Source organism: Aegilops tauschii, chromosome 3 (assembly GCF_002575655.3).
Source record: "Aegilops tauschii subsp. strangulata cultivar AL8/78 chromosome 3, Aet v6.0, whole genome shotgun sequence".
Lineage (NCBI taxonomy): Eukaryota > Viridiplantae > Streptophyta > Magnoliopsida > Poales > Poaceae > Aegilops > Aegilops tauschii.
Genome location: NC_053037.3, coordinates 444,095,511 through 444,120,914, shown reverse-complemented (window position 1 = coordinate 444,120,914; position 25,404 = coordinate 444,095,511). Strand labels below are relative to the sequence as shown.

The following is a 25,404-nucleotide window of genomic DNA, read 5'->3' as shown; positions in this document are numbered from 1 at the left end:
CTGGCCCGGAGAGGTCCTCTAAGACAACACCTCGGTGTCGTTCGCGGCATGTGGCGGAGAGGCTCGCGGAGGCATTTCGCTCTCCATCATCTCCGGCGCCAAAGAATTCCCCGAGGACGATGATTGTTGGGGGAGATCACGGGCCAGACTGAAACACATAGATGATATGTTATCCTACAATTTATAAAAAGCCGGATATATATAGTATCTTTGAATACTTACGATTCGGCCAGGGGCTTCGGCCTAGGGTGCCACTCAGGGACGGCTTTGGCGTCCGATTCCGAATCGTCCGAAAGGGAGATCTTCCCCTTCTTGGACGCCTCCGCCTCTAGGTCCACGGAAGCCCCCTTTCCTTCTCCCCCCCCCTTAAGGGGAGAATTGCTCTCCTCCTCCTCCTCTTCGTCTTCATCCCCCTCGTGGGAGGAGGGAGCTTCGGTATCTCCGGACACAGCGTCCAAAGTACCTTTTCGGCGAAGGCCACTTCTGGTCTCCTTGCCCTTCTTCTCCGGCGCCTGGTGCGGCGCCGGGACCAGCATCTTCATTAGTAGAGGGATGGCTAGTTCTTTAGGGAGCGGAGCCGGACATCGGATCCGCTCCGCCTTCTTTGGTCACTCCGGCCACGCCCGCGGGCGTCATCGACCTCAACGTCACGTCAGGGTACAGTGGTGCTGGCCAGCCATCCGATGGAACACAAACGAAACAGCCAAGGGAGTCCTGGATTAGGGGGTCCCCGGGCATCCGGGCTATGTGACATGGGCCGGACTGGTGGGCCGTGAAGATACAAGATAGAAGGCCTTCTCCCGTGTTCGGATGGGACTCTCCTTTGCGTGGATGGCAAGTTTGGCGTTCGGATGTATAATTTCCTTTCTTTGTAAACTGTACAACCCTTAACCCCTCCGGTGTCTATATAAACCGGAGGGTTTAGTCCGTAGAGGCTAAGACAAATCATACATGCTAGACATCTAGGGTTTAGCCACTACGATCTCGAGGTAGATCAACTCTTGTAACCCCTATACTCATCAAAGTCAATCAAGCAGGAAGTAGGGTATTACCTCCATTAAGAGGGCCCGAACCTGGGTAAACATCGTGTCCCCCGCCTCCTGTTACCTTCGATCCTCAGACGCACAGCTCGGGACCCCCTACCCGAAATCGACCGGTTTTGACAGCGACAACAGCCCCGGTCGTTCCCTTCGGCGAACATGGCAGCGCCCGCAAGCTGTTCGACAAAATGCCACTGTCAACGCTGACGGTCAATGACCCTGACTACACGGCTTTCATGGAGAACGTCATCTTCGAGGGCCATGGTGAGGCCTTCCACGTCGACGGCCATGGCCAAGCTTTTGATCACGACGCCAACCAAAGCCAGGACGGTCGCAGCCATCATGAAGACACTCAATTCGCTGCCATGATGAAGATGAGAATGACCATGGCAACTCTTGGCATGAAGATGATGACTTGTATTGTGAAGATGAGGAAGAAGAGGTCGACATTTCGGCGGAGCCATTGGTGTTTATCAATGAGCTCACCCAAAGGGCCGATGCACAAAAGAGGAGGCAAAAGCATTTGCACAGGATCGTACACCCAAGAGGAGGACACTTTGATTTGCGAGAGTTGGATGGAGATAGGCCAAGACCCCATGAAAGGTGCCGAGCAAAAAGGATCCGTCTTTTGGACAAGAGTTCACAAGAACTTTGATGAGCGAAGGAAGTTTGCCCCCTACCAATTTGCAGAGTACCCGCGACATCAATTCAATCCAAAAGAGAATGAGGTTCATCCAATAAGAGTGCAACAAATATTATGCCGCGCTTGAGAGCGTTCAAGCCCATCCCGTGAGTGGCCTAGGCATTGGTGACTTGGTATGAACCTCTCGTTTTTCATCATGTGTCCATTCATGTTGGCATGCGATTTATGTTTGATGCATTTTGTGTCCTTTCATGTTACAATTGTGGCTGCATCTTTGATTGTGTAGGCATTCCAATCTTTAGAAGCCGTCAAGGCCCGACACAAGAACAAGCCGTTTACTCTCACGCATTGTTGGTAGCTCATCAAAGATTGCCCCAAGTTCAAAGACCAATACGACACTCGTAAGCAGAAAGGAGGGAAGGCGGCCGTGGCTGACAAGGAAGAGTTGCTCAAGAGGCCGAGGGGGGAGACAAGCTTAAAGGCCGACGAGAAGTGTGATGTGTCTTCCATAGCCTTGCAAGGAACTTTGAAGAACATGATGGGCCAAAAGGAAGTGAGGGAAGAGAGGAGGAGCTAAGGGAAAGAGGAGCAAATGAAGATATACCTAGATCTCCAAAGGAAGAAGCTTGACATGGAGGAGGCTGTGAAGAGGAGGAAGCTTGACATCGAGGAGGCCGCTCAACTCAAAAAGCTTGAGATTGAGGCCACCAATGCCGAGACCAAAGCCAAAGACGAAGAACAACATGTCACCGTAGAGGAAGGCTTGGCTCTCGCACCGGCAGAAGGAGATGTTCGCTCGCGACGGCCCGAACTAGGTGAGACCTCGGCTGCGATGGATGTCCATTTTTTAGACTGGCTCATGTGGCGTCCGCTAGCTTTGTTGTCGGCGCCAAAAACTTGTCTATTTTGAAGGCTAGCTCGTGCGCCGTCCGCTGGCTTTGTTGTTGGCTTCAAAAACTTGTCCATTTTGAAGGCTGGCTCGTGTGCCGACCGCTGGCTTTTGTTGCCGGCGTGAAACTTGGTGACCATTCTGTAAGCCGTTGGCTTTGTTGCCGGCCGACATGAACCGGCGAGAACACGGCCACTGGCCTGAACTATGGCCGCTGCCATTTAGCTACATCATTTTTTTTATATTTGCATATACAGTAGACGAGATGCGGTCGAAATGCGGCCATGTGTTAGACGCACGATCGGCGTATACATAAATCTGAACGAACACATTTCATTGTCACCCACAAATGAACGAAAAACGAACAAAGGAACGAAAAACGGACCTCCATTTACGATCTGCGTTGGAGTTGGTCTTAGCGCATGCACCGTATCCGCAAAAGACGCCTGAGCGAAAAGTACAGCGCCGCCTGCTGCACTGTGTACGCCCGGCTCGCGGGGCTACTGACGCAAGACCAGAAGCCTGCGTTTACCGAGCAAAACACTCTTCCGGTAAAAGAGACCTAAACCCACCCAGCGCCACCATAACCGACAGCTCAACCGAAAGCAGAAACGCATGAACGAAACAGACGGGCAAACACCAAGAAGAAAGGCCAAGCTTTCCGCAAATAGGTATATACAGCTAGCCGGACCAGTGCCGTCGGCTCCGGCCCCTTGCGGCCGTCAGCACGTCTCTCTCTCTCTCACCCACACCGTCACACAAGTCCACTACGGTCGATCGCAGCTACGCAACCGCATCACGACCCGAACAGCAGCGACGGCGGCTCGTTGAGGTCGAACGGGAGGCCGGCTGGCCCGGGCGCCATGCCGAGCTCGAGCGCCGTCGACGGCGGGACGGGCGCCGCCGGAGACGCTTCTTGCGGAAGCCGGGTCACCGGCGCGGCCGCCGGAGGCGAGAAGTAGACGAAGTGCCACGGCGAAGGGAAGTTGAGGTCGACGCCGCCGAACGGAACAGGCTGCTGCAGAGGCGGGCGGCGGTGGTGGTGGTGCGCGTGGTCGGGGAAGTTGGTCTTGGCCTTGGCGCCGCGGAGGGTTCGCGCGGCGCGGTCGTAGGCGAGGGCGGCCTCCACGGGGGTGTCGAAGGTGCCCAGCCACACGCGCGTCTTCTTCCACGGGTCGCGGATCTCCGCCGCGTACCGCCCCCACGGCCGCTTCCTCACGCCCCTGTAGTGCGCCTCGCCTCCTCCCCCTCCTCCTCCCGCGCCACCTTGGCCATGGCCGCCACCGTGGCTCGCCGCTCCCCGCAGCACCGGATCCATCGGGCGGTGAGGCGTATACAGTGAGCCTACTCGGCGCGGCAGTGTCTGGTTTGTTCTCTTGGACAGGTCTGTCTATCTAACGCAACGCATGTGGAGCGCTACGTGGGCTGGGGTTCTTTGGGTAGCGACGGGTGTACTGGTATTATAGACTGGCGCCGCACCGCGTACTACAACGGAGGGGCCGTAGCCGTATAAAGCGGGCCGCACCTTGGGTTGGGGTTCGGGGGGTTGGGGTGGGTTGGGGGAGCACGGCACAGCCACAGCCACAGCCGCCGCGCGACTTGACGTATCGCCGGGCGGGGCCGCTTCCTCTTTTTCTTACTGCTGCTGGTCGCTGCGCGGTACAGTGCCGTTCCTGGCGCTGTGCACCCCCCACCGCCTCCATTTCTCTCTCATGTGAACTCTCTCTCCCCCTGCCCGCGTGACGACATCCCTACCTAATACGACCGCGCCGCTGCTCGCTTTTCATCAGTCCTCGACGGACGACTCCAGAGCTGGGGCAAGCGGCGCCGGACGGTGCAGCGCCCATGTCTGGTGGGGTCGCGATCGTCGGGACCTGCCTGTCAGTGAATCTTGCATGCCTGCGCCATCCTCCTGCCCCGCTTCCCGCCCGGGGCTGCCTTGTCGTTTATTCGCCGCGAGGAATAAAAGAGGCACAGGTGGTGGCATGCTACGATCAGGTTACGATGACCGGTGGGGGCGTGGGCTCGCTGTCCCCATGGACCAGTCAGTCAAATGAGCATGGCCCGGGAGGATACGCGGTGGGTGGCGTCGGGACGTGTCGACGGGCAATTGCTTGCGCGCAGGTTCACGTGCGTGGAGGCGTGTCGTGGGGTGGGGGACAGCACGGGCGGGCTGGAACGGGACGCGTGTGGCGCGTCGCCGCTAGTGAAGGCGGCGGGGCCCCGGGCGATAAAGAGGCGGAGTGGATGGGTGGTGGGGGAGTACGGCGTTCAGTGCGTGCGGCGGTGTGGGCCTCGCGGTTTTGCTTTTACTATCGGTTTCGTTTCTTCGCTCGCTAGACGAGCTCCCGACTGTGTGCTGTGACACCAAAGTAGAAGAGAGAAACTTAATATTATGGCGACCTGGCTGTACATGAAATCAGTGAAGGCAATTATTAGGAGATATAAGAGCATGTACAGTCGGATTTGGTAAATCCGGCCCATCAACAGTCCGCGAACGCGCCCGTCGCGTCCGCGGGCACTGACCGGGCAGGCCTCAAATTTTCACAATTGCTGCTAGACATCTCATATTAGATTCTCAAATCCATATAAAGAATGCAAACTAAAAGAAACCTACGTAATATAGAGTAAGGATATATGCAATGCGTCTCAACAGTCGAATATAGAGTAAGAATCAATGCAGAGGAAAGTGAGAGTTTCAAGCAGACTAGAGGGTTGAGGCAGGGTGACCCGCTATCACTATATCTCTTCCTGTTGTGCACACACAGAGGGGCTGAATGCCTTGCTTACGCATGCTGAGGACAACAAAAACATATCAGGAGTCAAAGTCTGTAGAGACGCCCCGCCAGTCGCAAACCTTCTCTTTGCGGATGATTCACTCATCTTGATGAAAGCCAACCAAAATAATGCAGTGCCCTGAAATCAGCACTAGATTTATACTGCGCGATGTCGGGACAACTGGTTAGCGTGGAAAAATCCAGTATTTTCTTTAGCCCTGATACAAAGGTAGAGATCAGAGAACAATCGTGTACAATTTGGAATATAATGACAGAGGTTTTGAATGACAAATATTTGGGTCTGCCAGCAAATGTGGCGGTTGATAAAACAGACTGTTTTATATTCCTTATTGAACGTATCGTTAAGAAAATCAGTGGTTGGAAGGAAAAACTTATATCTGCTGGGGGGGGGGGGGAGGAGATCCTGCTCAAGGCTGTGATCCAAGCCATACCTACCTATGCAATACCAGTCTTTAAAATTCCTTAAAAAAATCTGTAAAGGAATCATTGACGCGATAACGCATTTCTGGTGGGGTGACGAGGAGAACCAGAGGAGGATGCACTGGGTGGCCTGGTGGAAAATGTGTGTACCAAAAAACCATGGAGGAATGGGATTCCGTGATATCCACTATTTCAGTCCGGCTTTACTCGCTAAACAGGCATGGCGTCTACTCGATAACCCCGATTCCTTGTGTGCCACTATTCTAAGAACCAAGTACTATCCTGATGGCGATTTGTTGAATGCCAAAGCATGGAGCTTCTTTCACCTGGCAAAGCATTATGGCGAGCATAAGTACTCTGAAACGTGGCTATATTTGGCGAGTGGGAAATGGACAAAATATCAATATCTGGGAAGATGCATGGATCCCGAATGTGCCACCAGGGAAGTTGTGACCCCTAAGGGGGACAATTGTTATCGAAAGTGGTTGATTTGATTGAGCCTGTCTCCAGTAAATGGGATGAGGACCTGATTAGACAAACTATGTGGCCCTTTGACGTACAACGGATTCTTTCAATCCCACTTCCGCAACATGATATGGCAGATTTCATTGCCTGGAGTTATACAAAAAATGATTTGTTTTCGGTATGGTCTGCTTATTATGTGGAGTGGAATTGTCATTATGGAAGTAAACTAACATATTCTAACGGGATGTGATGAACAACCCCTAACCCTACATGGTGTAAGATATGGAAGTTATCTTGTCCCGCAAAAGTCAAAAATTTTATATGGCGTACTTTACATGGCACCCTCCCATGTCGAGTAAAACTTGCTAATAGACACATGAAGGTCTCGCCCATATGCCCTACTTGCTCTCAGGGTCTAGAAGATACGAAACACAAGATGTTCCTATGTAGTAAAGCAAGGGAGGTTTGGAAGAGGCTTGGGATGGACGAGATTATTAACAAAGCATGCGAGGTTGATCGTGCTGGAGAGGTGATATTGGAATATCTTTTACATCTTCCAGATCAAGATTTGAGTATTATGGGGTTCCAAAATGTACGAGAAATGATAGCTAATATCAGCTTGGTATCTATGGTGGGAAAGACAGAAATTGGTGCATAAGGAATTAACTCAGAATACAACTCAGATATCAATGGGGATCATGGCCCTTACATCAAATTTTGTGAATGCTTCATCTTCAAAAGCGTCCATAAGAAAGGGGGGTTGGTACTGCCCTCCTAGGGGTTTAGTGAAACTAAATGTTAATGCTGCTTTTGATCATGACATGCTGACGGGGACGATGGGTGCGGTCTTGAGAGACGACAAAGGTAGGTTTATTGCGGGAGGAAATGGAAAGATCGAATATTGTACGGATGTCTTGATGGCAAAAGCTTTAGCCCTGAAATTAGGCTTAACTTTGGCACAAAGGGCGGGATGTAACCGCCTAATGATCAACTCAGACAATCTGGAGGTGATTGAGACCATGCAGGACGGAGGACAATCAACAGGTGCGGCGGCGGCAATTTTTTATAACTGTTTTCACTATGCATGTGATTTTGTCGTGAATAGATTCGAACGTTGTAATAGAGAGGTAAACAAAGTAGCTCATGAACTTGCTAGATTAGCTAGATTTTCTATGACTTTGGATTGGTTTGAGGAGCCTATCAATGAAATTGTAATGATCCTCACGAATGAAGTAGAGATTATTTCTAATGAATAAAGTCTTGGTTAAACTAAAAAAAGAAACCTACGTACTACTTCGATCATCTAGCTACTCATCGTCGGAGATGTCGACGATCTCCGTGCCCGACTCCGGCAGCATGGGTGGCAGTTGCAGCTCCGACACCTCCGACGCTTTCGCTCCGGCCTCCTCTGCCTCTATCTCCGGGTTGAGTTCGGCGAAGAGCACGTCGGACTCCGCCTGCTCCCCGCCGGAGGAACGCCCGATTGGCCTCCACATAGGCCTCATCCTGGATAGACTCCAGGATTGTCTGCCGCCCCGCCATCTCGTCGGACTGGGCGATGGCGAACTCCGCCTCCGCCTGCTCCATGTTCAAGCCAGGCAGCTGCTGCTCCGGCTCCTGCCGCTCCGCCTTCTCCACCTTTACCGGAGCCACCTCCTCCTCCTCTTCCCACGGCTCCTCCGCCTCTTCCTCCATCTCCAACGAGTCCGGAGGCAGCCCGGCAGCAATGCGGGCGGTGCGCGCGGCTTGCCTCGCCCGGATCTCCTGCTGGATCTCGGCGCGGTGCTCCCGCGTCAGCATGGCGTAGTAGGTGATCTTGCTCCAGACCATGGCGGAGTGTCAGACTATGGGCAGAGCGTCGGACCATGGGCAGAGCGCCAGAGAGGGAGAGGGAGGAGGTGGATGGGCTCGGACTAGCGGCGCGGAGAGGGGGGAGGTGGATGCATTAGGGTTCCGGGACGCCGCCCAACTTAAATAGTCGGATTCCGTCTTGGGCAGTGAGCCGGAGCGGCGCCACGTGGTGTTCACACCGCGGTGACGGACGCGACGTCAGTCAGACCGTCGGGTTTCCGAGCGTGGCGGAGATGCCCGGGCGTGCCCATATCCACCCCATATTTGGGCTAGATATAGGGGCTGCCGGTCAGCCCGGGCGTTTGAAGCCCGTTTGAGGCGTCCGTCTGGGTCGAAAAAACGTGACTGGTCAGTGACCGGACGGCCTGCCCGGGCGTATGAGGCGGGTTTGAGGCGCCCGACTGTAGATGCTCTAATTGCACGCAAGCTACATTTAACATGGTCCTTGTGGTTGGAGAGTGTTCTAATACAACCCCGATACATGCAAATACATGATGACCCACAAGTATAGGGGATCTATCGTAGTCCTTTCGATAAGTAAGAGTGTCGAACCCAACGAGGAGCAGAAGGAAATGATAAGTGGTTTTCAGCAAGGTATTCTCTGCAAGCACTGAAATTATCGGTAACAGATAGTTTTGTGATAAGGTAATTGGTAACGAGTAAAACGTAATGAAAGTAAACAAGGTGCAGCAAGATGGCCCAATCCTTTTTGTAGCAAAGGACAAGCCTGGACAAACTCTTATATGAAGGAAAACGCTCCTGAGGACACATGGGAATTATCGTCAAGCTAGTTTTCATCACGCTCATATGATTCACGTTCGTTACTTTGATAATTTGGTATGTAGGTGGACCGGTGCTTGGGTGCTGTCCTTTTTGGACAAGCATCCCACTTATAATTAACCCCTATTGCAAGCATCCACAACTACAAAAGAAGTATTAAGGTAAACCTAACCATAGCATGAAACATATGGATCCAAATCAGCCCCTTACGAAGCAACGCATAAACTAGGGTTTAAGCTTCTGTCACTCTAGCAACCCATCATCTACTTATTACTTCCCAATGCCTTCCTCTAGGCCCAAATAACGGTGAAGTGTCATGTAGTCGACGTTCACATAACACCACTAGAGGAAAGACAACATACATCTCATCAAAATATCGAACGAATACCAAATTCACATGACTACTTATAGCAAGACTTCTCCCATGTCCTCAGGAACAAACGTAACTACTCACAAATCATATTCATGTTCATAATCAGAGGGGTATTAATATGTATTAAGGATCTGAACATATGATCTTCCACCAAATAAACCAACTAGCATCAACTACAAGGAGTAATCAACACTACTAGCAACCCACATGTACCAATCTGAGGCTTTGGGACAAAGATTGGATACAAGAGATGAACTAGGGTTTTAGAGGAGATGGTGCTGGTGAAGATGTTGATGGAGATTGGCCCCCTCCCGATGAGAGGATCGTTGGTGATGACGATGGCGATGATTTCCCCCTCCCGGAGGGAAGTTTCCCCGGCAGAACAGCTCCGCCGGAGCCCTAGATTGGTTCCGCCAAGGTTCCGCCTCGTGGCGGCGGAGTTTCTTACCGAAAGCTTGCTTATGATTTTTTCCAGGGTAAAAGACTTCATATAGCAGAAGATGGGCACCGGAGGCCTGCCAGGGGGCCCACGAGGCAGGGGGCGCGCCCAGGGGGGTAGGGCTCGCCCCACCCTCGTGGCCAGGGTGTGGGCCCCCTCTAGTACTTTCTTTCGCCAGTATTTTTTATTAATTCCAAAAAAGACTTCCGTGAAGTTTCAGGACTTTTGGAGCTGTGCAAAATAGGTCTCTAATATTTGCTCCTTTTCCAGCCTAGAATTCCAGCTGCCGGCATTCTCCCTCTTCATGTAAACCTTGTAAAATAAGAGAGAATAGGCATAAGTATTGTGACATAACGTGTAATAACAGCCCATAATGCGATAAATATCGATATAAAAGCATGATGCAAAATGGACGTATCAACTCCCCCAAGCTTAGACCTCGCTTGTCCTCAAGCGGAAGCCGATAACGATAAATATGTCCACATGTTTAGAGATAGAGGTGTCGATAAAATAAAATACGGACATGAGGGCATCATGATCATTCTTATAACAGCAACATATATGGATATTGTCATGTGATTTCTTATGCTCAAGTAATAATCTATTCACAATGCAAAGTATGAATCAGAAACTTCATTGAGAACCAACAAACTATAATCTCAGTCATTGAGGCAATTGCAATTTATCATAACATCGGAAAGAGTCAATATAAGAGCTTTTATGCAAGTCCACATACTCAACTACCATTTAGTCTTTCATAATTGCTAACACTCACGCAATACTTATGGGTATGGAGTTTTAATCGGACACAGAGAAAGATAGGGGCTTATAGTGTTGCCTCCCAACCTTTTACCTCAAGGGTAATGTCAACAATAATAATTCATGCTAACTACATCCAATTGGATAAATATATCAGGATCTTTCCAACACAATGTGCTTGCCAAAGGATAAAATGTAAAAAGGAAAGGTGAAGATCACCATGACTCTTGCATAAGGTATAAGACAAAAGTAAAAGGTAGGCCCTTCGCAGAGGGAAGCAGAGGTTGTCATGTGCTTTTATGGTTGGATGCACAAAATCTTAATGCAAAAGAACGTCACTTTATATTGCCACTTGTGATATGGACCTTTATTATGCAGTCTGTCGCTTTTATTGCTTCCACATCACAAAATCGTATAAAGCTTATTTTCTCCACACTAATAAATCATACATATTTAGAGAGCAATTTTTATTGCATGCAACGATGACAACTTACTTGAAGGATCTTACTCAATCCATAGGTAGGTATGGTGGACTCTTATGGCAAAACTGGGTTTAAGGATATTTGGAAGCACAAGTAGTATCTCTACTTGGTGCAAAGAATTGGCTAGCAGAGGGAGAAAGGCAAGCTCAACATGTTGGATGATCCATGACAATATACTTTATTTCGGATATAAGAAAACATAGCCCATTACGTTGTCTTCCTTGTCCAACATCAACTCTTTAGCATGTCATATTTTAATGAGTGCTCACAATCATAAAAGATGTCCAAGATAGTATATTTATATGTGGAAACCTCTCTTTCTTTATTACTTCCTATTAATTGCAACGATGACCAAAACTATGTTTGTCAACTCTCAACAGCTTTTATTCATCATACTCTTTATATGTGAACTCATTACTCTCCATAAGATCAATATGATCTCTTTACTTCTTTTTATTCTTTTTCTTTTCTTTTATTCTCTCACGATCATAGCAAGATAATCAAGCCCTTGGGACTCGATTACATAGAAGGATCATGAAGCACAACTCAAAACTAAATCATACTAAAACTTTATTCTACTAGATCAAGATATTACCAAAAGGACCAAACTAAGAAAAACGGTAAAGATAGGAGTGAGATGGTGATACGATACTGGGGCACCTCCCCCAAGCTTGGCAGTTGCCAAGAAGAGTGCCCATACCCATGTGATTATGTCTCCTTCCTCAGAAGTGGTGGTGATGGGGTTGTTGATGAAGTAGGCTTGTCATCCATCTTCCAAGGCATAGGCTCACCATCATAGAAGGATGAACGAGTCTCCGGGATCCTTAAATCTGCAGGCCAACTCATCCTCTTGAATCTATATTCATACTCACCGTTTTTGTTTTGCAGGTCATAGATCTGGGCTTGGAGGTGCTCAATTTTCTCGTGAAGCTTGAAGATGGCCTCCCCAATGTCCTTGGCGTCCAGCTTGTGGTTGTTGGTGAACTCCGTGATCATTATGTGATTGGAGTCGAGTCCGCGCTCCACCATCTCCTGACACTTGAAAACTTGTTGCTCCATTGCCTCGAGCCTTGTCTCCACACTTCCGGTCCTCCTTGGTCCCTCAACATCGCGGATGTGTAGCAACCCCTCACACATCTCAATGGTTTGAGGATGTTGCAGCACTTCCGCGAGGTAGGGGTTGATGACCTTCTCGAAGAACTTGTCCTTGGGGGCACTTGGAGACGTCATGGTGATCTAGATCTGTCAGAAAAATAGCTCGAAACAAGAACAGAGGATATTTGCGTGATACGATGGTCAAAACCTTTGGGAGATTATATAACGAATTTTTACCGACCAAAAGAAGTATCGTGCAAGAAAACAGAGTCCGGAGGGCACACAAGGTGCCCACGAGGCAGGGGCGCGCCCAGGGGGTAGGGCGCACCCTCCACCCTCGTGGACGCCTCGTGTCCTTCCCGGACTACTTATTATTTTCCTATTTTTTCTAAATATTCTAAAACGGAGAAAAAGTGCCATTAGAACTGTTTTGGAGCCGGTTTACTTACCGTACCACATACCTATTCTTTTTCGGAGTCTGAAACGTTCTAGAAAGTGTCTCTTATGTATTCCTCCGGGGTTACGGTTTCAATAACTTTGGTTTCAACATTTATAGGATTACCTAAGATATAATGTTTGATTCTTTGACCGTTCACCACCTTCGGATTTGTGCCTTCGAGGTTGTTGATTTTTATGGCACCGGAACGATAGACCTCCTCGATAACGTAAGGACCTTCCCATTTAGAGAGAAGCTTTCCTACAAAAAATCTTAAACAATAGTTGAATAGTAACACATAATCACCTACATTAAACTCATGTTTTTGTATCCATTTATCATGCCATCTTTTAACTTTTTCTTTAAATAGTTTGGCATTCTCATAGGCTTGGGTTCTCCATTCATCAAGTGAGCTAATGTCAAATAACCTCTTCTCACCAGCGAGTTTGAAATCATAATTGAGCTTTAATGGCCCAATATGCCTTATGTTCTAGTTCGAGAGGTAAGTGACATGCTTTTCCATAGTCCATTTTATACGGAGACATACCCATGGGATTTTTGTATGCAGTTCTATAGGCCCATAATGCATCATCAAGTTTCTTGGACCAATTCTTTCTAGACCTATTAACAGTCTTTTGCAAAATTAATTTGAGCTCTCTATTACTCAATTCTACTTGACCACTAGACTGTGGGTGATACGGAGATGCAATTATATAATTAACATCATACTTAGCAAGCATTTTATGAAAGGCACCATGAATAAAATGAGAACCACCATCAGTCATTAAATATCTAGGGACTCCAAACCTCAGAAAAATAACTTCTTTAAGCATCTTAATAGAGGTGTTATGATCAGCACTACTAGTTGGAATAGCTTCTACCCACTTAGTAACGTAATCAACAGCAACTAAAATATGTGTATACCCATTAGAGGAAGGAAACGGTCCCATGTAATCAAAGCCCCAAACATCAAATGGTTCAATAACAAGTGAATAACTCATAGGCATTTCTTGACGTCTACTAATATTACCAATTCTTTGACATTCATCACAAGATAGGACAAACTTACGGGCATCTTTGAGGAGAGTAGGCCAATAAAAACCGGACTGCAATACCTTATGTTCAGTTCTATCTCCAGCGTGGTGTCCTCCATAGGCTTCGGAGTGACACTTGCGTAGGATCTGTTCCTGTTCATGCTCAGGTATACAACGTCTAATAACACCATCTACTCCTTCTTTGTAAAGATGTGGGTCATCCCAGAAGTAATGTCTTAAATCATAGAATTTTTTTCTTTTGCTGGTATGTGAAACTAGGTGGTATAAATTTAGCAACAATATAATTAGCGTAATCAGCATACCATGGAGCAGTGCGAGAAGCAATTATGACAGCCAATTATTCATCAGGAAAGCTATCATCAATAGGTAGTGGGTCATCAAGAACATTCTCTAACCTAGACAAGTTGTCTGCAACGGGGTTCTCAACTCCCTTTGTATCAACAATATGCAAATCGAATTCTTGTAGCAGGAGAACCCATCTAATAAGTCTAGGTTTAGCATCTTTCTTTTCCATAAGGTATTTAATAGCAGCATGATCAGTGTGAACAGTTACTTTAGAATCAACAATATAAGGTCTGAACTTATCACAAGCAAATACGACTGCTAAAAATTCCTTTTCAGTAGTAGCATAATTTCTCTGGGCATTGTCTAGAGTTTTACTAGCATATTGAATAATATTTAATTTCTTATCAACTCTTTGCCCTAGAACAGCACCTACAGCATAATCACTAGCATGACACATAATTTCAAAGGGTAAATTCCAATCATGTGGCTGAACAATAGGTGTAGAAATCAATGCTTTCTTAAGTATTTCAAATGCTTCTACACAATCATCATCAAAGACAAAAGGAATATCGTTTTGTAAGAGATTAGTCAGAGGCCTGGAGATTTTGGAGAAGTCCTTAATGAACCTCCTATAAAAACCAGCATGACCAAGGAAACTTCTTATACCTTTAATGTCCTTGGGACACGGCATCTTTTCAATAGCATCAACTTTAGCTTTGTCAACTTCAATATCTCTTTCAGAAATTTTATGCCCCAAGACAATACCTTCATTAACCATAAAGTGGCACTTCTCCCAATTCAAGACAAGGTTAGTTTCTTCACATCTCTGCAAAACTCGATCAAGGTTGCTCAAGCAATCATCAAAAGAAGTTCCGTAAACGGAGAAATCATCCATGAAAACCTCAACAATCTTTTCACAAAAATCAGAGAATATAGCCATCATGCATCTTTGAAAGGTAGCAGGTGCATTACATAAACCAAAAGGCATACGCTATAAGCAAAGGTACCGAAAGGGCAAGTAAAAGTGGTCTTTTCTTGATCCTCTTTTGACACAGGTATTTGAGAGAAGCCAGAATAACCATCTAGAAAGCAAAAATGTGTATGTTTGGATAATCTTTCTAGCATTTGATCAATAAAAGGTAAAGGGTAATGATCCTTTTCAGTAGCTTTATTTAATTTGCGGAAATAAATTACCATTCTATAACCTGCAACAATTCTTTGTGGGACCAATTCATCTTTATCATTAGGAACAACAGTAATACCTCCCTTCTTAGGGACACAATGGACAGGACTTACCCACTGACTATCAGCGACGGGATAAATTATACCTGCCTCCAGAAGCTTTAGTATTTCTTTCCTTACCACTTCTTTCATCTTAGGATTTAACCATCGTTGGTGATCAACAACTGGTTTAGCGTCTTTCTCCAATTTTATTTTGTGCTGGCATAACGTGGGACTAATGCCCTTAAGATCATCAAGAGTATATCCAATAGCAGCACGGTGCTTCTTTAGAGTTTTCAATAGTTTCTTTTCTTCATGCTCTGAAAGGTTAGCACTAATAATAACAGGATATATCTTCTTTTCATCAAGATAAGCATATTTAAGAGTATCAGGTAATGGTTTAAGCTCAAACACGGGATCACCCTTGGGTGGAGCGGATCCCCTAGTATTTCAACAAGCAAGTTGTGTTCCAAAATAGGCCCCTGTTTAAAGAATACTTCATCTATTTCCCTTCTTTCATTCATAAACATATCATTTTCATGGTCTTGCAGATACTGTTCTAAAGGATCATTAGGAGGTACGGCAATAGAAGCAAGACCAATTATTTCATCTTTACTAGGTAATTCCTCATCACGGGGTTGTCTACGAAATTTAACAAAGTTAAACTCATGAGACATATCCCCCAGACCAAGAGTGACAACATCCTTTTCGCAGTCTATCCTAGCATTAACAGTATTCAAGAAGGGTCTACCAAATATAATGGGACAAAAGCTATCTTGTGGGGAACCAAGAACAAGAAAATCAGCAGGATATTTAACTTTCCCACACAAGACTTCAACATCTCTAACAATCCCGATTGGTGAAATAGTATCTCTATTGGCAAGCTTAATTGTAACATCAATTTCTTCTATCTCAGCAGGTGCAATATCATGCATAATTTCTTTGTATAAGGAATGAGGTATTGCACTTGCACTAGCACCCATATCACATAAGCCATGATAACAATGATCTCCTATTTTAACAGAAATAACAGCCATGCCTACAACAGGTCTATGTTTATTTTTAGTATCAGGTCTAGCAATTCTAGCAGTTTCCTCACAGAAGTAAATAACATGCCCATCAATATTATCAGCCAAGAGATCTTTAACCATAGCAATACTAGGTTCAACTGTAATTTGCTCAGGGGGTTTGGGTGTCTTAATGTTACTTTTGTTGACCACAGTTGAAACCTTAGCATGATCCTTTATTCTAACAGGGAAAGGTGGTTTCTCAATATAAGCAGTAGGAACGACAAGATCATTATAAGTGATAGTCTTTTCTTCAACTTTAATAGGTGCAACCACTTTTACTTCAACGGGAGGATTATATTTAAACCACTTCTCCTTAGGGAGATCAACATGAGTAGCAAATGATTCACAAAAAGAAGCTACTATCTCAGAGTCAAGTCTATAATTAGTGCTAAATTCACAGAAAACATCGGTATCCATAAAAGATTTAACACAATCAAACTTAGGTGTTATACCTGACTCCTTACCTTCATCGAGATCCCAATCTTCAGAGTTGCGTTTAATTCTTTCCAATAAATCCCATTTGAATTCAATAGTCTTCATCATAAAAGAGACAGTACAAGAACTATCGAGCATGGAGCGATTATTGAGAGAAAGCCGAGCATAATTTTTTTGAATAATAAATTCTCTTGAGAGCTCATGATTGGGGCATGAATATAACATTGACTTAAGCCTCCCCCAAGCTTGAGCGATGCTTTCTCCTTCGCAAGGCCAAAAATTATATATATAATTACGATCACGATGAACAAATGCATAGGATAAAACTTCTGATGAAATTCCAATTTCAATCGGTTGTAGTTCCATGATCCCATATCATCACATAGCCTAAACCATGTCAATGCCTCTCCCTTCAAAGATAAAGGGAAGACCTTCTTCTTGATAACATCCTCGGACATACCTCCAAGCTTAAATAATCCACAAACTTCATCCACATAGATTAGGTGCAAATCGGGATGGAATGTTCCATCACATGTGAAAGGATTAGCTAGCAGTTTCTCTATCATACCCGAATGAATTTCAAAGTAAACATTTTCAGTAGGTTCAATAGGTTGAGGAGTAACTCTTTGCTACTGGTCGGGGTGAAGATACCCCGAACAAGCCCCTCAAAGGATTACTTTCCGTAGTAACAAGTGACAGTAAATTTCAGCAGACTATATAAATTTTTCCTTACCAAATTCCACCTACCAAAGGCGCTTCACTCCCCGGCAACGGCGCCAGAAAAGAGTCTTGATGACCCACAAGTATAGGGGATCTATGGTAGTCCTTTCGATAAGTAAGAGTGTCGAACCCAACGAGGAGCAGAAGGAAATGATAAGCGGTTTTCAGCAAGGTATTCTCTGCAAGCACTGAAATTATCGGTAACAGATAGTTTTGTGATAAGGTAATTTGTAACGAGTAAAAAGTAATGAAAGTAAACAAGGTGCAGAAAGATGGCCCAATCCTTTTTGTAGCAAAGGACAAGCCTGGACAAACTCTTATATGAAGGAAAACGCTCCTGAGGACACATGGGAATTATCGTCAAGCTAGTTTTCATCACGCTCATATGATTCGCGTTCGTTACTTTGATAATTTGGTATGTGGGTGGACCGGTGCTTGGGTGCTGTCCTTTTTGGACAAGCATCCCACTTATAATTAACCCCTATTGCAAGCATCCACAACTACAAAAGAAGTATTAAGGTAAACCTAACCATAGCATGAAACATATGGATCCAAATCAGCCCCTTACGAAGCAACGCATAAACTAGGGTTTAAGCTTCTGTCACTCTAGCAACCCATCATCTACTTATTACTTCCCAATGCCTTCCTCTAGGCCCAAATAACGGTGAAGTGTCATGTAGTCGACGTTCACATAACACCACTAGAGGAAAGACAACATACATCTCATCAAAATATCGAACGAATACCAAATTCAGATGACTACTTATAGCAAGACTTCTCCCATGTCCTCAGGAACAAACGTAACTACTCACAAATCATATTCATGTTCATAATCAGAGGGGTATTAATATGTATTAAGGATCTGAACATATGATCTTCCACCAAATAAACCAACTAGCATCAACTACAAGGAGTAATCAACACTACTAGCAACCCACATGTACCAATCTGAGGCTTTGGGACAAAGATTGGATACAAGAGATGAACTAGGGTTTTAGAGGAGATGGTGCTGGTGAAGATGTTGATGGAGATTGGCCCCGTCCCGATGAGAGGATCGTTGGTGATGACAATGGCGATGATTTCCCCCTCCCGGAGGGAAGTTTCCCCGGCAGAACAGCTCCGCCGGAGCCCTAGATTGGTTCCGCCAAGGTTCCGCCTCGTGGCGGCGGAGTTTCTTACCGAAAGCTTGCTTATGATTTTTTCCAGGGTAAAAGACTTCATATAGCAGAAGATGGGCACCGGAGGCCTGCCAGGGGGCCCACGAGGCAGGGGGCGCGCCCAGGGGGGTAGGGCTCGCCCCCACCCTCGTGGCCAGGGTGTGGGCCCCCTCTAGTACTTTCTTTCACCAGTATTTTTTATTAATTCCAAAAATGACTTCCGTGAAGTTTCAGGACTTTTGGGGCTGTGCAGAATAGGTCTCTAATATTTGCTCCTTTTCCAGCCCAGAATTCGAGCTGCCGACATTCTCCCTCTTCATGTAAACCTTGTAAAATAAGAGAGAATAGGCATAGGTATTATGACATAACGTGTAATAACAGCCCATAATGCGATAAATATCGATATAAAAGCATGATGCAAAATGGACGTATCAATACACCTCCGTGTGTTGCACGCCTTGTTGTCATCCCTCTCCGACCACTGCCCTCTCTTGCTTGCTGATGACAAAGGACCCAAAAGGCCTCGGTCTTTCAAGTTTGAAAATTTCTGGACCTCCCTTCCAGGATTCCATGACATCGACCAAAAGGCATGGGCTGAGGGCGTGTCACACACAGAGCCTTATCTCATATTGCATCACAAGCTCAAGAAGACCGCGCTATGTCTCAAGGAGTGGAGTAGAAGGCTCTTCTCAACAGCGAACATTCACTTCCACGCGGCACTACTCGTGATTCTAAGGTTAGACATTGCGCAGGAATCACACCCCCTATCGCCGAAGGAGCTTGACCTACGTGCTAGACTAAAACGCAGGGTGATCAGTTTGGCAGTTCTGTAGAGGGCCAGAAAGAGCAATGTGCCCGTATCTCTAACCTCAGGGAGGGTGATGCAAACACAAAGTTCTTCCACCGCCACATCAATGCCCGAAGAAGAAATAACCACATCCACTGCATCAAGCTCGCGAGCGTTTGAGTTACTGACCATGGCGAAAAAGAAAAGATCATCCATGACCACTTCTCTGAGGTCATGGGGAAGGGGCACACGAGCAACCTTGATTTCAATTGGGAGGAGCTCAACGTGCAACCGGTCGACCTTCACACCCTGGATGACACTATCACTGAGGAGGAGGTTTGGAACGCCATTAAAGAAATGCCAAGCGGCAAGGCTCTCGACCCGGACGGCTTCAGAGGTATCTTTTTCAAGAAATGCTGGGCCATCGTCAAACATGATATCATGCGAGTTATCCACTGGTTTGACTCCCTTCACATGTCCAATCTTCAATGGTTGAACTCCGCCAATGTGATGCTCTTGCCCAAGAAGGATGGCGCAGAGGGCATCTCCGATTATAGGCCCATAAGCCTCATCCATGCCATTGCCAAAATCATTGCTAAGGTGCCCTCCTTGCGGCTTGCCCCGCATATGGATGCCGTCATCTCCAACGCCCACAGCGCCTTCATAAAAAAGAGAAGCATCCATGACAACTTCATGTATGTGCGGAACTTTGCTCGACGCCTCCACAAGCGCAAGACCCCTGCCCTTCTGTTCAAGCTTGACATAAGAAAAGCCTTCAACTATGTCAAATGGGAATCCATCCTCGACCTCCTGCAACGTAGGGGATTCCCTAGCAAATTCCGTGACTGGATTGTCGCTCTGCTTTGCTCCTCATCCTCGCGTTTCCTGCTCAATGGGCTGCCCGGACCTATCATGGTCATGGATTTCGTCAAGGGGACCCGATCTCACCGCTACTATTCGTCCTCGCAATTGACCCGCCTCACCAAATTCTTGAGTTGGCAACTAGGAAGGCCTCCTACATAAGATTCGGGGACGAGGTGCTATGATGAGAACCACCTTATATGCGGATGACGCAGCTGAAGGAAATATGCCCTAGAGGCAATAATAAAGTTGTTATTTATATTTCCTTATATCATGATAAATGTTTATTATTCATGCTAGAATTGTATTTTAACTGGAAACTTAGTACATGTGTGAATACATAGACAAACAGAGTGTCCCTAGTATGCCTCTACTAGACTGAAGGAAATATGCCCTAGATGCAATAATAAAGTTGTTATTTATATTTCCTTATATAATGATAAATGTTTATTATTCATGCTAGAATTGTATTAACCGGAAACTTAGTACATGTGTGAATACATAGACAAAACAGAGTGTCCCTAGTATGCCTCTACTTGACTAGCTTATTTATCAAAGATGGTCGTGTTTCCTGACCATAGACATGTGTTGTCATTTGATGAACGGGATCACATCATTAGGAGAATGATGTGATGGACAAGACCCATCCGTTAGCTTGGCATAATGATCGTTTAGTTTTATTGCTATTGCTTTCTTCATGACTTATACATGTTCCTCTGACTATGAGATTATGCGACTCCCTAATACCGGAGGAACACCTTGTGTGCTATCAAACGTCACAACGTAACTGGGTGATTATAAAGATGCTCTACAGGTGTCTCCAAAGGTGTTTGTTGGGTTGACATAGATCGAGATTATGATTTGTCACTCTGTGTATCAGAGAGGTATCTCTGGGCCCTCTCGGTAATGCACATCACTATAAGCCTTGCGAGCAATGAGACTAATGAGTTAGTTACAGGATGATGCATTACAGAACGAGTAAAGAGACTTGCCACTAACGAGATGAAACTAGGTATGAGGATACTGACGATCGAATCTCGGACAAGTAACATACTGATGACAAAGGGAACAACGTATACTGTTATGCGGTTTGACCGATAAAGATCTTCGTAGAATATGTAGGAGCCAATATGAGCATCTAGGTTCCGCTATTGGTTATTGACCGGAGATGTGTCTCGGTCATGTCTACATAGTTTTCAAACCCGTAGGGTCCGCACGCTTAACGTTCGATGACGATTTGTATTATGAGTTATGTGATTTGATGACCGAAGTTTGTTCGGAGTCCCGGATGAGATCACGGACATATGAGGAGTCTCGAAATGGTCGAGAGGTAAAGATCGATATATTGGAAGGCTATATTCGAAACTCGGAAAGGTTCCGAGTGATTCGGGTATTTTACGGAGTACCAGAGAGTTACGGGAATTCGCCGGGGGAAGTAGTGGGACTTAATGGGCCATACGGGAAAGAAGAGAAGGGCCTCAAGGGGTGGCCACGCCCCCCATGGCAAGTACGAATTGTACTAGGGAGGGGGCGGTGCCCCCCTCTCTTTCCTTCTCCCTCTCCTACTCCTTCCCTCTCTCCCCTCTTGGAAAAGGAAGGGGACTCCAACTAGGATTGGGAATCCTAGTTGGACTCCCCCTATAGGCGCGCCCCTCCTAGGACGGCCTACTCCTCCTCCCTCCTTTATATACGTGGGCAGGGGGCACCCCAAAGGCACTCAAGATTTGTCTTAGCCGTGTGCGGTGCCCCCCTCCACAGTTACACACCTTGGTCATATTGTCGTAGTGCTTAGGTGAAGCCTTGCGCCGGTAACTTCATCATCACCGTCACCACGCCGTCGTGCCGACGGAACTCTTCCTCGGCCTCAACTGGATCAAGAGTTTGAGGGATGTCACCGAGCTGAACGTGTGCAGATCGCGGAGGTGCCGTGCGTTCGGTACTTGGATTGGTTGGATCACGAAGACGTTCGACTACATCAACCGCGTTACTAAACGCTTTTGCTTTCGGTCTACGAGGGTACATGGACACACTCTCTCCGCTCATTGCCATGCTTCTCTTAGATAGATCTTACGTGATCGTAGGATTTTTTTTGAAATACTACGTTCCCCAACAGTGGCATCCGAGCCAGGTCTATGCGTAGATGTTATATGCACGAGTAGAAAAGAAAGAGTTGTGGGCGATAATAGTCATACTGCTTACTAGCATGACATACTTTGATTCGGTGGTATTGTTGGATGAAGCGGCTCAGACCGACATTACATGACCGCGTTCATGAGACTGGTTCTACCGCCGTGCTTCGCAAACAGGTGGCTAGTGGGTGTCTGTTTCTCCAACTTTAGTTGAATCGAGTGTGACTAGGCCCGGTCCTTGTTGAAGGTTAAAACAGCACACTTGACGAAAAATCGTTGTGGTTTTGATGCGTTGGTAAGAACGGTTCTTACTAGAAGCCCATAGCAGCCACGTAAAACTTGCAACAACAAAGTAGAGGACGTCTAGCTTGTTTTTGCAGGGCATGTTGTGATGTGATATGGTCAAGACATGATGTGATATAATTTGTTGTATGAGATTATCATGTTTTGTTAAAGTTATCGGCAACTGGCAGGAGCCTTATGGTTATCTCTTTATTGCATAAGATGCAAGCGCGATATAATTGCTTTACTTTATCGCTATGCGATAGCACTAGTTGCAAAAGCAATAGTTGGCGAGACAACCATGTGACGACACATTGATAGAGATCAAGATGATGGAGAACATGGTGTCATGCCGGTGACGATGGAGATCATGACGGTACTTTGGAGGAGATCAAAGGCACAAGATGATGATGGCCATATCATGTCACATATTTTGATTGCATGTGATGTTTATCTTTTATGTATCTTATTTTGCTTAGTACAGTGGTAGCATTATAAGATGATCCCTCACTAAATTTCAAGGTATAAGTGTTCTCCCTGAGTATGCACCGTTGCGACAGTTCGTCGTGCTGAGACAACACGTGATGATCGGGTGTGATAAGCTCTACGTTCACATACAACGGGTGCAAGCCAGTTTTGCACACGCAGAATACTCGGTTTAAACTTGACGAGCCTAGCATATGCAGATATGGCCTCGGAACACCGAGACCGAAAGGTCGAACGTGAATCCTATAGTAGATATGATGAACATAGTGATGTTCACCATTGAAAACTACTCCATCTCACATGATGATCGGACATGGTTTAGTTGATATGGATCACGTGATCATTTAGATGACTAGAGGGATGTCTATCTAAGTGGGAGTTCTTAAGTAATATGATTAACTGAACTTTAATTTATCATGAACTTAGTCTTGACAGTATTTGCAAATTATGTTGTAGATCAATAGCTCGCGATGTAGCTCCCCGTTTATTTTTGATATGTTCCTAGAGAAAAATAAGTTGAAAGTTGTATAGTAGCAATGATGCGGACTAGGTACGTGATCTGAGGATTATCCTCATTGCTGCACAGAAGAATTATGTCCTTGATGCACCGCTAGGTGACAGAATTATTGCAGGAGCAGGTGCAGACGTTATGAACGTTTGACAAGCTCGGTATGATGTCTACTTGATAGTTTAGTGCACCATGATTTACAGCTTAGAACCGGGACTTAAAAAATGTTTTGAAATATCACGGAGCATATGAGATGTTCCAAGAGCTGAAATAAGTATTTCAGACTCATGCCCGAGTCGAGAGGTATGAGACCTCTCACAAGTACTTTGCCTACAAGATGGAGGAGAATAGCGCAGCCAGTGAGCATGTGCTCAGAATGTCTGAGTACTACAATCGCTTGAATCAAGTGGGAGTTAATCTTCCAGATAAGATAGTGATTGACAGAGTTCTCTAGTCACTATCACCAAGTTACTGGAACTTCATGATGAACTATAATATGCAAGGGATGACGAAACGATTCCCCGAGCTCTTTGCGATGCTGAAATCGGTGAAGGTAGAAATCAAGAAAAGCATCAAAAGTTGATGGTTGACAAGACCACTAGTTTCAAGTAAAAGGGCAAGGGAAAGTAAGGGAACTTCAAGAAGAATGACAAGCAAGTTGCCACTCCCATGAAGAAGCTCAAAGCTAGACCCAAGCCTGAAACTGAGTACTTCTACTGTAATGGAAATGGTCAATGGAAGTGGAACTACCCCAAATACTTGGCGGATAAGAAGGATGGCAAAATGAACAAAAGTATATATGATATTCATGTTATTGATGTGTACTTTACTAGTATTCATAGTAGCCCTTGGGTATTTGATACTGGTTCAGTTGCTATGATTACACTACAAAAAAATACACTTCCGTGATGATACGTGTTTGTCACAGTAGGTCACGTTTTCTGTCATGCATGTACATCCATGACAAATTTATGACAGAATCAAGATAGTCATACATGTGCTGTCGTAGAAGTGTTCCATGACATTACCAAAATTATCATCACGGAAGTGTCCACTTCCATGATGATAAATCGTGCGTCACAGAAGTGCTTTCGTCAAGGGTGACCGACACGTGGCATCCACCGTAATGGAACGCCGTTAAGCTATCGGGTCAGGTTTTGGATCCTATAACCCGTTAACAGCCCCGACCAATGGGGATTTTCCACGTGTAAAATCATCATTGGCTGGAGGAAACACGTGTCGGCAAACCGTTGGGACAGATGTCATCTACTCATTGGACCCAAAGCGCCTATGATACGTCGACACATGGCACGACCCAACAGTGGCCCATAAAGTTTAAATGGGCCGGCCCAACTAAAGGCCCACAAGATTTTGCGGACCATAATGGGACGGCCCAGCTAAAGGCCCACAAGATTTTATGGGCCATAATGGGCCGGCCCAGGTAAAGGCCCACAAGATTTTTGCGCGCCATAATGGGCCGGCTCAGGTAAAGGCCCACAAGATTTTTGTCGACCATAATGGATCGGCCCAGCTAAAGGCCCACAAGATTTCACCGACATTAATGGGCCGGCCCAGCTTTAGGCCCACAAGATTTTGAGGACCCTAGTAGGCCGGCACATTAACTGGTTGCCATGTTTTGGGCCAAATGCCGGCCCATATTTGATCCAGTCCATTAATGGCCTGCCACGTTCCGGGCCTAATAATGGCCCATATGAGATCCGGCCCGTTAAAAGCCTACTACGTTCTGGGCCAAATTATGGCCCAGATCAGTTCCGGCCCTTTAAGAGGCTTTGGGCTAAATTATGGCCCATATCAGATTCGGCCCGTCAACTTGATGCTACGCTTTTGGGCCCATTTGCTAAAGGCCCATTTAGTAATTCGGCCTGATATTAGTTTCGACCAATTACGGGCCCGTTTAACATTTTGCCCCTATATTAA

General features: G+C 46.1%; 1 protein-coding gene across 1 annotated transcript; it reads right to left on the bottom strand.

Moving 5' to 3' along the window:
- Window positions 1-3,214: 3,214 nt before the first annotated feature.
- LOC109757924 (uncharacterized) lies at window positions 3,215-4,065 on the bottom strand. The gene has a single exon (XM_020316771.4). It carries the CDS (start codon window positions 3,888-3,890, stop codon window positions 3,369-3,371), a length of 522 nt encoding a protein of 173 aa, XP_020172360.1. The 5' UTR covers window positions 3,891-4,065; the 3' UTR covers window positions 3,215-3,368.
- Between the last annotated feature and the right edge of the window lie 21,339 nt (window positions 4,066-25,404).

What these genes read in the sequence shown, in the direction of transcription:
- LOC109757924 (XM_020316771.4), bottom strand. Translation starts at nt 3,890, where the DNA reads ATGGATCCGGTGCTGCGGGGAGCGGCGAGCCACGGTGGCGGCCATGGC.